Source organism: Protopterus annectens, chromosome 1.part0 (genome assembly GCF_019279795.1).
Source record: "Protopterus annectens isolate FY-2018-M chromosome 1.part0, PAN1.0, whole genome shotgun sequence".
NCBI lineage: Eukaryota > Metazoa > Chordata > Ceratodontiformes > Protopteridae > Protopterus > Protopterus annectens.
In genome coordinates, this window is record NC_056725.1 from 1,943,111,287 (window position 1) to 1,943,127,121 (window position 15,835).

At 38.2% G+C, this 15,835-nt stretch overlaps 1 protein-coding gene across 12 annotated transcripts in view; it reads right to left on the reverse strand.

Moving 5' to 3' along the window:
* The window catches only part of MYT1L (myelin transcription factor 1 like), a 2,965,652-nt gene that overhangs the window by 163,852 nt on the left and 2,785,965 nt on the right, over positions 1–15,835 (reverse strand). For 8 of the 12 annotated variants that reach the window (XM_044070352.1, XM_044070344.1, XM_044070326.1 and 5 more), the window contains one exon: positions 15,013–15,119. In XM_044070352.1, coding sequence (XP_043926287.1) covers positions 15,013–15,119 — 107 coding nt within the window. The remainder of the gene's footprint in view (positions 1–15,012; positions 15,120–15,835) is intronic. The other 4 variants (XM_044070334.1, XM_044070316.1, XM_044070361.1 and 1 more) reach the window with 1 other exon arrangement.

A 15,835-nucleotide genomic window follows, 5' to 3' on the forward strand; every position in this document is an offset into this window, starting at 1 on the left:
AGAAATATAGAGGATACACAGAATGGCTATTGCTGAAGTTGGGGGAAAAATCCTACGAGAATGGGGGATTAGGTACACCCCCTTATTATGTTCAGGATGTGATGTGGTAGATAATGAAGCAAAACTAAACAAGTCCTTGTCAAATTCTATGTTTATCCAGTTTGGTGGTGATAGTGAAGCTTTGAAAGAAATTATGACCAAAACCTGGGTAATATTTAGGTGTAATATTGAGATTATGGACACCCTGGGTCCAAAACCTAGTTTTGTATTTAAAATGGGTCGGAATTTGAAACACTTTTTAGAACATCCTATACCACCAAATAAAAGGGATGGAGGGGCTACCAAAAATGTGGTATGTGCAAATACTGTAATTATATCTTACAGGAAAAGAATGTGGTTATTGGTGAACCTCCACAATGTGTTTGGTTGGACACAGGAAACTGTGGTACTTCTGGACTAGTATACATTGCAATTTATAAGAACTGTAATTATTTGTATATTGGTAAAACCATTAGAAGTCTTCGTAAACTTATTTACGAACACCCCCCCCGTAAATTAAATATACCAACTCCGAGATCACACTATAGTGGGGTTAAGAAATTAATTTTTCTCCCACTATAGTGCGATCTTGGAGTTGGTATATTTAATTTACAGGGGGAGTGGGGAGCGGAGCCCCCACATGAGGGTGCAGGGGGCTTGCCCCCCTGCAGAAACATAGTACAAAGTCTGTTTACTACTTTGGTGTTGTTTTAGGTGGAGGGGATGTTATTTACATGTGATTTGTAGGTTTTGAAGTTGTGATGCAAAGTTTCAATGTTATAAAATTCCATGTTGTGAGTTTTAGACGTTATGGGTTTCAGATGTTATCGTCTCAATGTTTTGAGCTTCGATGTTATGAACTTTAGATGTTTTAAAGGGGATCTATATATATATATATATATATATATATATATATATATATATATATATATATATATATATATATATATGTCTATATCTATCTATATATATATATCTATATATATCTATATATATCTATATATATCTATCTATATATATATATAGATATATATATATATATATTAAACATATAAAATTGCACTAGCTACGATCAAATGGATTTCAGTCAATGTACTGAATATCAGACAAAATATATTGTGACACAATCCCCCACTTCACTGGAACTATGTTAAAGCCTGCCTTGGAGTTTCAATGAGTTGTGAGTTGGTGTGTTGTGGTCAGTATTCTAAGTGTCAGTATATATGTATATGTATTATCTTTATAACCATCAACCCTCTTTTTCCCATTTTTTACATGGGGGTTTGAGTGTTGTGCCAGCTGTATCCAACTTTCTCAGCTCAATGACACCCTTCTACCTTCTTCGACAGTCATGTCTGACTGCTGCAGATCTTCTTTTTCCCAATCAATCCTCCTCTTTGCTGGACGTCCTTGTTTCCTCTTGTCTTTTTCTTGCCTGCACCAAATTTTCTGCACTGATTGTCTTCTGCCCTTCTGCACATGTGCCTGAACTGCTCTAATTTGTTCTCTTTGAACTTCTCTGTAATTAGAGCTACTTTGGCTTCTGCTCTGATGTCTAAATCTGTCCCACAGTATGTATCTTACCACCCACCTCAGACACTTCATTTCCATCACCTCTAGCTTCCTTAACTGCTCTGCTTTTACTGCCCAGGTTTCTGTACCATACAGTAGTACTGGTCACACCACTGTTTTCTACACCTTACCTTTTAGCTTTTTTGACATTCTTCTTTCACACCCTACCTCTGACACTCTGTACTAGTTGGCTGCAGCACCTCTGATTCTAGCTTTGAGCTCCTCATTCAAACTTCTCTTCTCCTCACCTACCCCTCCCAGATACTTGGATAGGTTAATCTGTTCCAGTAGTCTCCCTTCTATCAGAATTCTCAGCTTCCTCTGATTTCCCCCATCTGCTGCCATTAGAACTGTACTGTCTATACTCAGCTTCATCCCATGTGCCTTCAGTTTCGAATTCTATTCCCCTATCCTTTGCTGAAGTTCTTGCCCAGAGTCTGCCTGTAATGGCAAATCATCTGCATTCAGCAACGTTGATGATCTATTCTCTCTGATATTTGCTAATGTAGTCCATAACCAGTATGAACAGCAATGGGCTTAGAGCTGAACCCTGATGTACACGCACTCCCAGTGGGTACACATCTGTGAGACTGATCACTGTATGTGAGTCACTGGGCTTTGTAAATAGCCTGCACTAATTCTACCAATGTTTCTGGGACTTCAGACCACCTCAGGATTGCCCAAGTCAGCTTTGATATGCTTTTTCCAAGTCTATGAATGTCCCGATTTGGACTTTTTCCTCATTCCTACCTTCTTCTCAGCTGTCTGTCTCTTTGTACACATCAGGTCAGTTGTGCTGTATCATGATCTGAATCCAAACTGCTTATCACCCATCTTACTTTCTACTACTCCAGCTTACTTTCTCATACTCTGCAAATTCATTTATCAATCACCCTCTCCAGAAGTTTCATGCAGTGTGTCAGGAGTTTGATACCTCTGTACTGCTCGCAGTTATGAATGACCCCTCAGTTCTTGACCTCTGGCACTAGTATGCTTATTCTCTGGTCATCAGGTATACTTCTTTCTCTCCGTACCCTCAAGAGCCATTTCTCCTTTATCTCACTCAACATCTTTATCATGTATGCTGTGATCTCATCTGAGCTTGCTGCTTACCCTTACTTCATTTTTGTTAGTGCTATTCTTACTTCATCTATGGTGGGCTCTGCTTCCTTCATTGTAGGCTGTGTCTTGGCAGTACACCTTCTGTGGGGGTTTCTTCATTCAGGATCTCCTGGAAGTATTCCTTCCTTGTGCCTTTGATGTTCTTTGGACTTGTGAGCAAGTTGTTGCTGGCATGTCTTAAGAAGAATGTTTGACTATCTTATTTTTCTTTCTATTTTTGTCTTGCAACCTGAAATTGTTTGTGGCATCTACTGAGTCACTTTCTAGAAGCTGGTAGAGTGACTCTGTTACTTTCTTCTTTGCTATTGCAACTCCTATCTTATCTCCTTTGTTAGCCAACCAATATGCATTCATAGCCTGATCTGTCTTTTTTATATCCCACTTTCTCTTGCACTCTTTCTTTTGATGACTTCCTGGACTTCTGCTTTCCACCACCAGCTTTCCTTATGTACATTATTTCCATACTTGGCTCCACTGCATATCTGTTCTATAGTTCTCACACATGCTACTTTGAGATGCTGTAATTCTGCCTCAGCTCCAAATATTTCCTCTTTTTCTTGAGGTGCTAGAGCCCTGAGTAATTACTTGAACTCTTATGTTTTCTTTCTAGTCAACTTCCAGGTTTTCACTCTAGTCACTCTTGACCTTAGAGCCTTTCCTGACCATTGCTTGCAGCTGATTGTGGCAACCAGTGCTGTATGCTGCAGGCTGACTATTTCACTAGGGATGACTTCGCAGTCAATGATTGCCCTTTCCTTACTAGGAGGAAAACTGCCTGAGTTGCACATTGGCCATTCTTGTAAGTGATCTTGTGAGTGTTTCTTTTGCTGAACCATGTGTTGGCCAACATCAAGCCATTTGCCTGACAGAAGCCAAGAATGGTCTCTTGTTCTTTATTCCTTTTACCCAACTCTTGTAGAACCTGTGATGCCCCAGCACTTGCCCAGTAATTAAGGAGCCTCAATCCTCACCACTGGAAAGAGTGGGGGATGTACACACTGGGAGGATGATAAGGACACACATAGTAAAGTGAAATTTCCCTTAAGAGCACACAGAGACCACAGTGAGTCTGGGGCTGGTGTCTCCCTCTTTCTCAAGGTCCAGAATAAGACTCCTCACTGGCACAGCTATAGGGTTAAGATCACAGCTGAGGCGCCAAGCCAAGATCTCCAGCACCCTCTCTGTCCAACCAGTGCTTCATGTCCCTGCCCAAGCAGCTGACACACACATGCACACACACACACACACACACACACACATACACACACACACACACACACACACACACACACACACACACACACACACACACACACACACACACACACACACACACACACATATACTCTTTGAGATTTGATTTATATACAAACACACACACGCACACACCTGGGAAAGGCTGGCACAGGTTTACTAGCTATGCCCACTCCTGCCCAGACTCTAAGGTAGTTTCCACTTTTACCATTCCTTACTTATCAGCTATTATCAGGCCCTTACAAAGGATGTCCAATCCTACTGTGTAATGTTGCTATTAATCTAAATGGTCGTCTGACCAAGACTTGCAAGGCTATTTAGGAGTGGCCTGTAATGTCACCAACTACATATGCAGGTACCTTAAGCGCTTAAATATGTCTCACAAATATCAGCCACAAAGATAGGTTTAAATATATGTCATAATAAATAATAAAAGAACAAGACAATACTCAGTAAATCAACACAGTAACTTCAGAGTTCAGAATCACAGGAAGTATTTAAAACAACATTGCAGGGCAGTCTCAAATAAATACAGAAAACATCTAAACTAATCTTTACTATATTCCTAACTATATCTAAAAGAGTTACTATGCTCTAAAAAACTTGCTTACAGCAAGGCAAGTGCATATGTTGATGATGAGTGGATGTTTTTGCTAGGTCCAAGACAAAATACAAAATGCCCAGTCTCTCTCTCTGAGAGAGTTCTTAAATTAATATCAGATATTACTGCTGGGTTAGCTTGGATGACATCACTTTTTATCACCTGAATTTAGTTCCCAAGCAAAACCCCTTTTGTCAGACTAATAGAATTTATCATCTCTGTGTGAAAATACATAGACAAAGGCTTCTTCTCAGAGCTGTCCAGCTGTTGGAAGTCATAAATCAATAAACCACTTCCACATCTCAAACCTAGTAATTAGTTCTCTTTCCAGACAATACAAAACACTTTTAGCTATAGACATTGTGTCTGCTACAATGAAATGGAGAGATAACACAATTGTAAAACTATTTAATTTCAACTTATTATGTTAAAGTTTTGGAAGTTAACTTTTTATTTCCCATTTTCTACCATTAAAAATATATACAGTCACACAATTACAGTAGTTTCTATGCATTTCTGTTCTAAGCCAGCAGGGCATGCTGTGGTTACAATTTTGAAGCTCAGTAATGTACAAGTCTTGTTCAACACATACTTCTGTATAAATCATATCCATATTCACAAATGGCATATAATTGTTTACAAAATTCCAGATAGCTGTGCTTGCAGAATGACAGATCCATTCAGTCCTCATATCTTGTTCTGACTGTCCAAATATGTGCATTCAGGTCACCCACACTAAGCATGGACCAGAGAATTTAAATCAAACCATAGTTTCATATGCATTCAAAAACATTATAATCAATCCAGTTTTCAGTCTTTAGTATAATTTTTAAACATCAAACTTTTTCATAGATCTACCAGGTTTCTTTTACACCTGGAGATTTTAATAGGGTGCTTCACTTTGAACTTCTGATCTTTCTTTTGGAACATTTCTTCTGTACTGCAGCTTCTCTTGGATGTATGTCTTTATGAAACCATCACACAGCTTCATAGCTGTCTCTATCATCTTGGAGCCTTATTGGTTTTGCTGGTTTTGTCACCAGGGCGATTTGTTTATGGGGATAGTTCTGGGTATATTTCTGCTAAGTACAGAGTTTCTGAGAGCAATTCAGCACAGGCTGCTGTGTTGTTGGGTATTTGAGTGGCAATGAATTTTTACAAACCATCACTTAATGAAAGGTAGTTTGCCTTGGAAAAGTTCTTAACTGTTACTGATTTTACTGGGGTTATTGATTTCAAAGGAGACAATTTTATGGTGGGACCTTACCCCGGAGGATGAGACACTGGGGGGAGGCTGCAGCATTCTACCATATTTGTGAGTGTGAGATCCAGTATGTTGGAGTTACTAGTGTCCATTTTCAACATTTGGTCAAGAGTGTTTGTATTTACAAAGTCCAGAAATCTCTATTTCTGTAGATTTGCGGCCATGTAGGATTCCCAGGCTATACAGGGTAATTAAAATCTCCCAAGAGAGGGGGGTTAGGTTGGATGCGTTTATATTACCTCATCGAAATTTTACTGTATCGAAGCAATAAATGTCGAACACAATTGATCGATGCAGTAAAATATCGAACGAGAATAAAAAAACAAACAACAGCAACAACAAAAAAAAACTAAAGGGCGTAGGCAGGGGTCAAGCCCCCATGCACACCCCCCACTACTTAAATATATCAACTCTGAGACCGCACTACATTGAGGTAAATGGAAATCTCCCCCTAAGGAGATTTCCGTTTACCTGGCCAATATTCTTCGCTTTCGATATTGTCATGCCGACAATATCAGATTCGATATTGTCAGCTTGTGACAATATAATATAGACCTGGTTGGATGCTAAGGGCTTCCAGTAAGTACAGTTATGCATTGTAAGCTTCTTGGGACATGGAGGGTAACCTGTAGCTGGCTAGGATATGGTACAGGATTTTGTCTGTGGTGATCTGCACATGGAAGAACTCCAGTGCATCATCCTGTTTGACCAACATAGAAGTATGCTTGTTACTGAAGTATATTGAGACACCTCTGCCTTTAACCACTGTCTGTACAGCTACTAGTGTAAAAGTGTGGAGGCACTGAACTTGCACTGCCGGGGTACTCTCTGCCACTTTAAACCATGTCTCGGTAACTTCAAATGTCTAGTCTTTTTTTTTTTTTTTTTTTTTTTTTTTAAAACAAGAAGCATCTTTACTAAATTATCACTTAGGACATTGGCAATCATACATTTATATACGAGAAAATGGATCATATTGACATAATCTTAGTTGCAAGCATTATACATCACAAACCATATTGACATAATTTTAGATGCAGACATTATACGTCATTTATAATCTACTCAATCGCTGTCAGTCAGACATTACATAGCTCATTCAGATCCTGCCTTCTTTTAAACTTCATTCCTTCCCTGTATGTATTGTTCCCACAATTCCCATTTTTCTTATGTAATTTGCTCCTACCCTTTTCTAAAGATCCCATTTCCAGTTTGTTTTATCTCTGTTAATATATTCACTACTTTTAGTACAGTTGGATTAGACTTTGATTTCCATTTTCCAATAACTGCTTTTTTGGCAGCCACCATAACTAGATTCAGCAAGGCTTTACTATGTCTAGGCAATTCCGACTCTTCATTGTAGCTTCGAAAAATTGTTTCTCTTGATACACCAGTTTGATCATTCAGTATTTCTGAGTAATCTGCAGGGAATCTTAAACATCTGCAGACTTATTACACTCACAGAAAATATGTTCCCAATTACCTCTTTCTTCCCCATCACACCTCCAGCATTTGCTGTGTACCTGAGGAAAATTTCTCTGGAGTCTACTCGGGTATAAAAATACCTCTGTAAACATTTCCAAGCAAAAATCCTACATCTTCTAGATTTTGTTGCATACACAGATGTCTATATTCTTGAGTGTGAAGAGGGCTTGGTGTATAGTTATTTTTTATTTTTTATTATTATTTAGGCTCCTGGCATTGATCAGTAATAGCTTCAGGTTCAGTTAAGCTGATTTTGCTATGTCGGTAGGTTTGTCATTTTGGCATTTCCTGAAAAAAAGGCACTATTGAAGTGAAATAACTCTTAGTAGTTGCTATCGGCCCATGTTTCCATTGTGAATTATACTTCTGCACTTCCCAACACATAACGTCTTGAAATCAGATATATTTTTACATCTTCTGATGTTTCTTTACTTATGCGGATATAGTGTTCCATTTCTGATATCACGTAACATCTAGATTTTTTTTATCAGAAGGCTCAGTTTATACCAATAGTACTGGGGATGAAATTCTAGCTTTGATGTAGTCTCTGTTCAATGTGTTCTAGATGGAAGATGTATCACATGATGTGAAGCTGCCTGTAGTTTGGTATTAGCATATTTAAGATATAAATCCCATTTACTACCGCTCTCTATAAGATGAATGTGATGCTGGACAGGACCTTCACTGAGTCTAATGTGCAAAAAATCAGTGTATGTTACAAAGCAGTGGGAAATATCCATAGTACTTGGTGTGGGACAGCCATAATGAATGTAAAATGGAAATCATCAGTTTAGATAAAGGCAGTGAAATTATGGATTGGCTAGCAGTGAAGTAACATTGAAAGGCATAAAAGAGGCATCTGTACTGGTTACCAGACTCTAGACAATGACAATTCACAAAAGGAAGCAAGTGTGTGACACAAATGTTATTCTTGTCTTTAGAAAGAATGCTGAATGAGGAAAAAATAAATTAATCCCTTGGATGAGATGTTAAACCAGGGTTCCATGTGCTTGAATTGGTGGTAGGTCAGGTGGATGTAAAAGATCCCCCAGCACCTATCGTAAAGAGTAGCGGTGGATCCTCGATGCATGGCTAAATGTTTCTCTAGTAGTACACATACCAGCTCAGGTCTTTCTTGAAAGGAAGCTACTAGTCTAGTGAGACTAATCCAGTCAACAATGGATAAATAAATTAATAAAAATGATAATAGAATCTCAGCTTATGAGATGGGAAGAGAGCAGATGAAATGTGTGGTACTATAGGGAGACAAAAGCAATTGCAAAAATCTGAGACAGATAAGAAACCCTATACACCCATAAACTGTAAGTGTGGGAGGAGCATCACTATTCAAATGTGAGTGTGGGAGGAGCATCACTATGAGATGAATCCAGGAAACAAGTGCTAAAAGGTGAATGAATTAAGTGGTATTGGTTAAATAATAAAACATATCAGCATAGAATGCACACATGAGTGCTTGTAAGGAAGAATTATGCTTGTGCCAATAGACGGCATCATTCTTTCACTCAGAGATTTAAAAGATGAAGGTCCAGGAAGGTTTCAGTAACATAGTCAGTGCTAGTCTTCAGCTATGAAGTCAAACAACCCCTTCAGTACAGGAAGAACTGAATGAGCGAATCTCTGCTGCTCCATTGTCACAAAGGAAAAGTACTTCTTTGTGGTTGAATTGACTTAGGAACTGAATCACAACACTAGAATGCTCAATAGAACTAAAGGACTGAGTACCCAGGCAGCACCTCTTCTTCTGCCTCTGGGGTTGGGGAGCAAATAGGCACTGCAGATGGAGCTGGTCTGTCACATGACGATGATCAGTCGTATATTAATTTTTGTATCTGTCAAAAAAGACATAGACAGAGCTCAATGCAGTGAGAAGGAACACATCCTGTAAATGTCATTGGAAATCTGCTCAGTCATATAAGAGAATAGAGAATGAGAAAGAAAAATGCTAGAAGAAATAGAAGTTCAGGAAAGAGGAAGGACTGCTAAGTTAAGTATTTTACCATCCAGTAACAAATACATGGAACAAGCTAACAGAAATGTAAACGTACACGAGGTCAGAAACAATTAGGTATTACCTGTGGAATCTGAAACATGTAAGGATGTAACTGTGGTATAACTTTATGTATTACATATAACAATAATTACCTCATTCAGTCTGTGTCAGTTCTCTGAGCTACATGCTTAAATGTAACTATACTTCACTTTATCTCCTCGCATATTGGTTTTGAGCTGTCAGTAAGATTAAAACCATAGATATCCAACAAAAAAATTTGATTCATAGGATATTTTTTTGCATCTATCATGAGTCCTCAAAATAATTCATATCATAAATCCATGTAAAATATTGGTGATAACTGACAGAACCACATGTAATTAATCCTGTACAGATTATAAAGAATTATATTACAAAGAAAAATAGCATACAAATTTATTTTTGTGAGCGGAAGCCTAACTGCACCCCATTTCACATACTATACTTTATTAGTCTTACTGCACCTCAGAGAAAGATTGCTCTCTGATAGGAAATGAAAATCCTGTTATGCTCTTTCTTCAAGAGGCTATTAGGGTTAGAGAGCATTAAACCCAGTATTATTCAAGCACCAACACATCTCTCCTGTAATTCCTGAACAACAACAGACTAGCAGCTTCACCCCCAAGCAGTCAAGTCTGAGCACCTATTACAAGAGCAATCTCATATTAAGCAACCAGCTGTAAGCTAGTTTATTATTATTCTACTCACAATATATAATTCATATCCTAATTTTCCATTACATAATCCACATGGCTTCTTTTCTAGCTTATTTTATAAAGGGCATTCCCAGAACATGACTTACGGTTCAAAAAAATAAATAAATATTATTGCTGTCCACATTAAAATGCTTACAATTTTTCATGTTTAGTTTATCTGAGGATAGAGGAATGGTGAGGATGCAGGGAGTAGAGGTGGCGAAGGTGGATGAGTATAAATACTTGGGATCAACACTTCAGAGTAATGGTGAGTGTGGAAGACAGGTGAAGAAGAGAGTACAGGCAGGATGGAGTGGGCGGAGAAGAGTGTTAGGAGTGATTTGTGACAGACGAGCACCAGTAAGAGTGAAAGGGAAGGTCTACAAGAGGGTAGTGAGACCAGCTATGTTATATGGGTTGGAGACAGTGGCATTGACAAAAAGGCAGGAGTCAGAGCTTGACACGGCAGAGTTGAAGATGTTAAGATTTGCACTGGGTGTTACGAGCATGGACAGGATTAGGAATAAGTATATTAGAGGGTCAGCCCAGGTTGGAAGGTTTGGAGACAAAGCCAGAGAGGCAAGAGTACGTTGGTTTGGACATGTGCTGAGGAGGAATGCAGAGTATATTGGGAAAAAGATGCTAAGGATGAAGCTGCCAGGTAACAGGAAAAGAGGAAGGCCTAAGATAAGGTTTATGGATGTGGTGAGAGCGGACATGCAGGTGGTTGGAGTGACAGAGCAAGATGCAGAGGACAGGAAGAAATGGAAACAGCTGATCTGCTGTGGCGACCCCTGACCAGAGCAGCCAAAAGAAGAAGAAGAAGAAGAAGTTTATCTGGGGTTTATGCATTATTGGATGTTAAGTACTTTGGTTAGGCCTTCATATAACCTTATACAGAAAGCAAGTCACAGTTAGCAGTTTGAGGGGGTACTATAGTATATTGTAGAGGATGGTAAGTCTGAATGTATAGGCAGCCAAGAAATCTGAGTGTTAAAAATAAATTAAATGAGGAGCTGGTTCCTTCTAAGACCTTGACCTTCTGTTAGTAATTTGAGGGGATCATACGGTATATAGTACAGGATGGTGGGTCTGAATGTATAGGGAGCTAAGAAAACTGAGAGTTAAAAATAAATTAAATGAGGAGCTGATTCATTCCAAGACCATGCCTTTTCTAACTGATAGATTGCTCTGGATGACATTTGTACTTCAATGATTTACAAAGAGCAATACCCCATTAGCACATAAGAAATGCAAAGATAGGTCAAGCCATATCTGAATGTAGACCTTTCAGGTTCAAGTTGGTTAATATATTAACTAATGGAAATATCATAGAGCAATGCCATTCAGATCACCTAAATTCAACAGGCAGCTGCTAACAGCCTAGAATACATGCAACAGTTATTTAGTAAGTGTGGAAATAAACACTGATATGTACTGCACCAGTCCCACAAGGGTGTTGACTGTAAAAGTGGAAGATTGTGGGTAGGCAGAACAAACAATAATATGATGGGAAAGTGGCTTATATGCAGAAAATCGATGGCAGTACTAAATAGGGTGAGGTCTTCAGGGAAGTTCTTAGGCTCTCTCCTTTTTGTAAATTCATTGGGAAAAAAATATCATCAAGAGTAACGTTTTCTTTTTTGTCATGATATACGATAGATAGTATGCAAATTGAATTATTTGGGCAACACAAGACAGGTGAAGCCGTGCAGTAGCTGACTTACTGTCAGGAAATTCAAAGAGAGGCAAACGAGAAGAGCGTGTCATAATTTGACTTAACAAACGAGAGTAAAGTCAAAGCAAACGAGAAAAAGCAAACAACCAAACAGAGAGCATGATGAACAATGTGCATAGCTGCACAAGGAGAGACACAGAAAAAACAGGGAGGTAATCCAGTGCCTTCCCCCTTCTTGTGATGTCATCTGTAATACTCTGTTTAGATCTGGTGATTTCACTTTTAAAAACATGTTCATAGATGAGGGCTGCCTGAAGGAATGGTACAAAAAAATCCTCATTCCATTTTGAAAACACTTGATTGCCATCTGAAGTAATGGTCACAAAATGGTGTATTCGTGATAGTCATAGGTTTGCCAGCTTCAGTGAAAAGTGTACCAGTGAATATGAATATGCATAGTTTAATAACGCATGATATTGTTGAGATGAAATATCACAATGGGTAGGTCATAGGTCAGGTTTCTAGAATGGTTTTAGATTTCAAAGCACTTTTTGATTAAAGTCTAAAGGTCCCTTGTCTACTTCTACTATCCTGCTCAGTATTTGCTAAGGACAGTTAAGAAGTTTCTCCATGGACAGCGGTTATAAGACTTTATAAGATTTCAAAATGTATAAGTCCTGTTGGAGAGTTAGGAAATGACTGAAATAGTTAAATACCTACAAATGTACTGCTATCATATTTAATGAGGTGGATGATGATAGTAAAAGAAATAAATTTCAAAGCCAACATGAAATAGAGCACAGGAAGAGTTATTATTTGCTAAGAGTAATGAAATTACCCATTTATGCCCTTTCTCTGAAATGTGGAAGGGGCTATGTGATGCTAGCAATGGATGACGAAAGTATGGGGCCAATTGTTAGTGACTGCATTGGAATGGTCATGTGTTTAATGGGTTTGTAGATTGTCCGATGTATTCTGGTAAAATGCACTTGGAAGTAACCATGTGGAAGCCCAGTACAACATTACTCTTGTTGCTTCCTTGTGTTGATAATTAGCGTTTATTTAATAACAGACATTTCTGCTATCTGCTGCACAACAGTCTATATGCGAGAGGGGAGTGGATTTTATATTCATCAATCCACAACCCCTTTTCCCATTTTTCCACATGGGGTCAAGGTATCACTGTGGCAATCATCTAAAGTCAAGGTTTACACCACTGGCTGGCTAGCCCTGCCACAGTTTTTTTTCCACATCTCACACTTGCATGCACACTATGGCAAATTTAGAGTGTGTAATCCACCTACTGCATGTCTTTGGAATGTGGGAGGAAACTGGAACACCCAGAATAAAGCCAGACGAACACAGGGAGGAAATGCAGACTCCACGTAGAAGGCACCTTAGCCGAGAATTGAGCTGGGGAGCTTCTTGCTGGGAGGTGACAGTGCTATCCACTGCACCACTCTGCCTCCCAAGTGCATTATATATATATATATGTGTGTGTGTGTGTGTGTGTGTGTGTGTGTGTGTGTGTGTGTGTGTGTGTGTGTGTGTGTGTGTGTGTATTTATTTATTTAACATTTGTTTATCTGGAAAGTCCGACTTGGAACGAAACCAATTTTTAGCAGAGGGCCGGGGAGAAACACTCTAGACGCATGTCTTTATGACATGGGAGGAAACTGGAGCACCTGGAGGAAATCCACATGAATGCAGGGAGGACATGCAGACTCCGCACAGAAGGCACTCCAGCTGAGAATCGAACCAGAGAACCTTTTGCTGTGAGGCAACAAAGCTACCACTGCACCACTGCACCATCAATGTGTGTATTTGTGCGTTTTTGTGTGTGTGTGTGTGTGTGTGTGTGTGTGTGTGTGTGTGTGTGTGTGCGTGTGTGTGTGTGTGTGTCTGTATGTGTGTGTATATCTGTTAAAAAGATCTAAACCTAAAACAATTCAATATGAAAAAGTTGACCTAAAATAGTCAACAAAATAATATTGATGCCAATATTTCCATCCAACTTCACAAAATCACAAACCATGCATACAAAAAAACCTCCTGCTCCCCTCAAATGGGGGAATGCATCCTTGACACCCCTCCGGTAATTAAATATGCCAGTTGTGAGATTGCACAAATCCAGAGGAAGGTCATAATTCCCAACCCCAACATTATACCAATTTTTCACCAATACCCTAAGCACTCCAATTAAAAAATAGCTGTTCTTTTATTTGCATGGTCTAATATTTTCTTTCAGACAATGCAAATACTGCTAGCTATATTCTTTTGTCATCTATTTTAGGTCAGCCTTTTTCATGTCGACATTTTTTAGGTTTAGATCATTTTTATTAATCATCTCTACTTCTATCTATATGTATATCTTATCTATCTATTTATGTATCTATCTATATACATAACATTATATTTCAGGTCTGTTTGGAAGTCTGCTCAAAAACTATGGCATGACTGGGATTCCAATAGAATTGCTGTCAGTTGAAGTCTTCTCTGATTCTGAAAACTCTCAGTATAAGTGACTTAATTTGCAGTAAGGCCTCTCTGCAAACAGGTTTACTATGGGGACCAGATTCCCAAACACCCGATCTCAGCCTGCTCTCAGTTTAAGTGGTCACTTACACTGATAGCAAGTCTTTCAGAATTGGGTCAATGTTTCTTAACAGTGTTTTCTGCTACAGTACTGCTGTGATTACTTCACTTCTTGTATTATTTGTGTGTGCCTGATTTCTACAGTTGTTACTCAAATGAACAATAAAACTGCAAGAATAAAAACAAGAAAATGAATGAATGAATTAATTAAAAAGGCACTAATTATTACATGGTGCAGATCTTTTTTGATCTGCTGATACTGAAAAGTTACTTGAGTTTGGACTACACTACAGTACTGAATTTGAAAGACTTGCATATTTTTCCCAGTTCTTTGAAAAACTAACATGTGTTCACTTATACATTTTGTGTACTTAAATGGTAATAACATAAAACCAGTCATTATTTAATTTCCATTAGCAAGCATAAAATCTTTTATATTATTTAATGCTATTTTATGGTACCTTGGAAGACTCAGTTCATTGATCTCTTTCCAAGAAAGTGATATAATAAAATAAGCATTAGGTGCAGACAACATCTCATTCTGAAATTAAGCAATCATGCAATTTATGCACATACAGCGTTTTAGTTGTGACTGTATTTTTAGTTGTTGAGTCATTTCAATGTATTACAGCTGTACGTAAGGATTGAGAAAACTGCTACCTGGGTTCGAAGCTTAATCATATCAGCCTCCATCTGTGTATTTGATTCATTTAGTTCCTTGATTTCTTCATCTAATTGCTTAATTTCTTCTTCATTTTCTATACCTATTAACAAAAGCCAGCAAATAAAATATCTTCAGTTTATACAATGACACATTTTCAGGAAACTATCACATCCATAATTCATTTTTATCAGGTGCTATTAGTATAAAATGTAAATATTATGACTGCAGAATGAAATACTCATCTCTTTTTGATAGTACACAGCACTTTTTTGCTTTGTTCATCTTCAGCAAACCATTTTTCTTCCAAATGGATCTAGAAGGTAGTAGTCATTGCTTTTTATTGCTTTAAGAATAATGTGCATATAACTGTCTGTAGCATTGGTTGTGTTCAGCAATTTCATCCTTGTATGGTATTTCTAAACTACACCATGATTATGATACAGATTTTACAGTACTCAATTTTCTATGAGTTAAATCTTGCAGACCTAGAGCTGAGTCCTGTAGTCTCTGTCTGGATACTAGGTGACACTAGGTAATCTGGTCGACAGAAAAGTACGCTTCATTTCAGTATCAGAACATCAGATCTCAAGATGACAAGGCAGCTATTAATAATCAGGGCACACTTTACTTTCCAGAGAAGCACAATACACTATATAGAAATGTCTGTGAAGGCTGATACAGGGCAATGTAACATTGTTAGTGTTATGGTCCCTAATAGACACTGGTATATAATCCTTAGTTTTCTTAAATTCCAGAAATTGTCATAAAGCATGAAATGCCTAAAAAGTTGCTTAGTACCTCTGATCTGAATTCTCA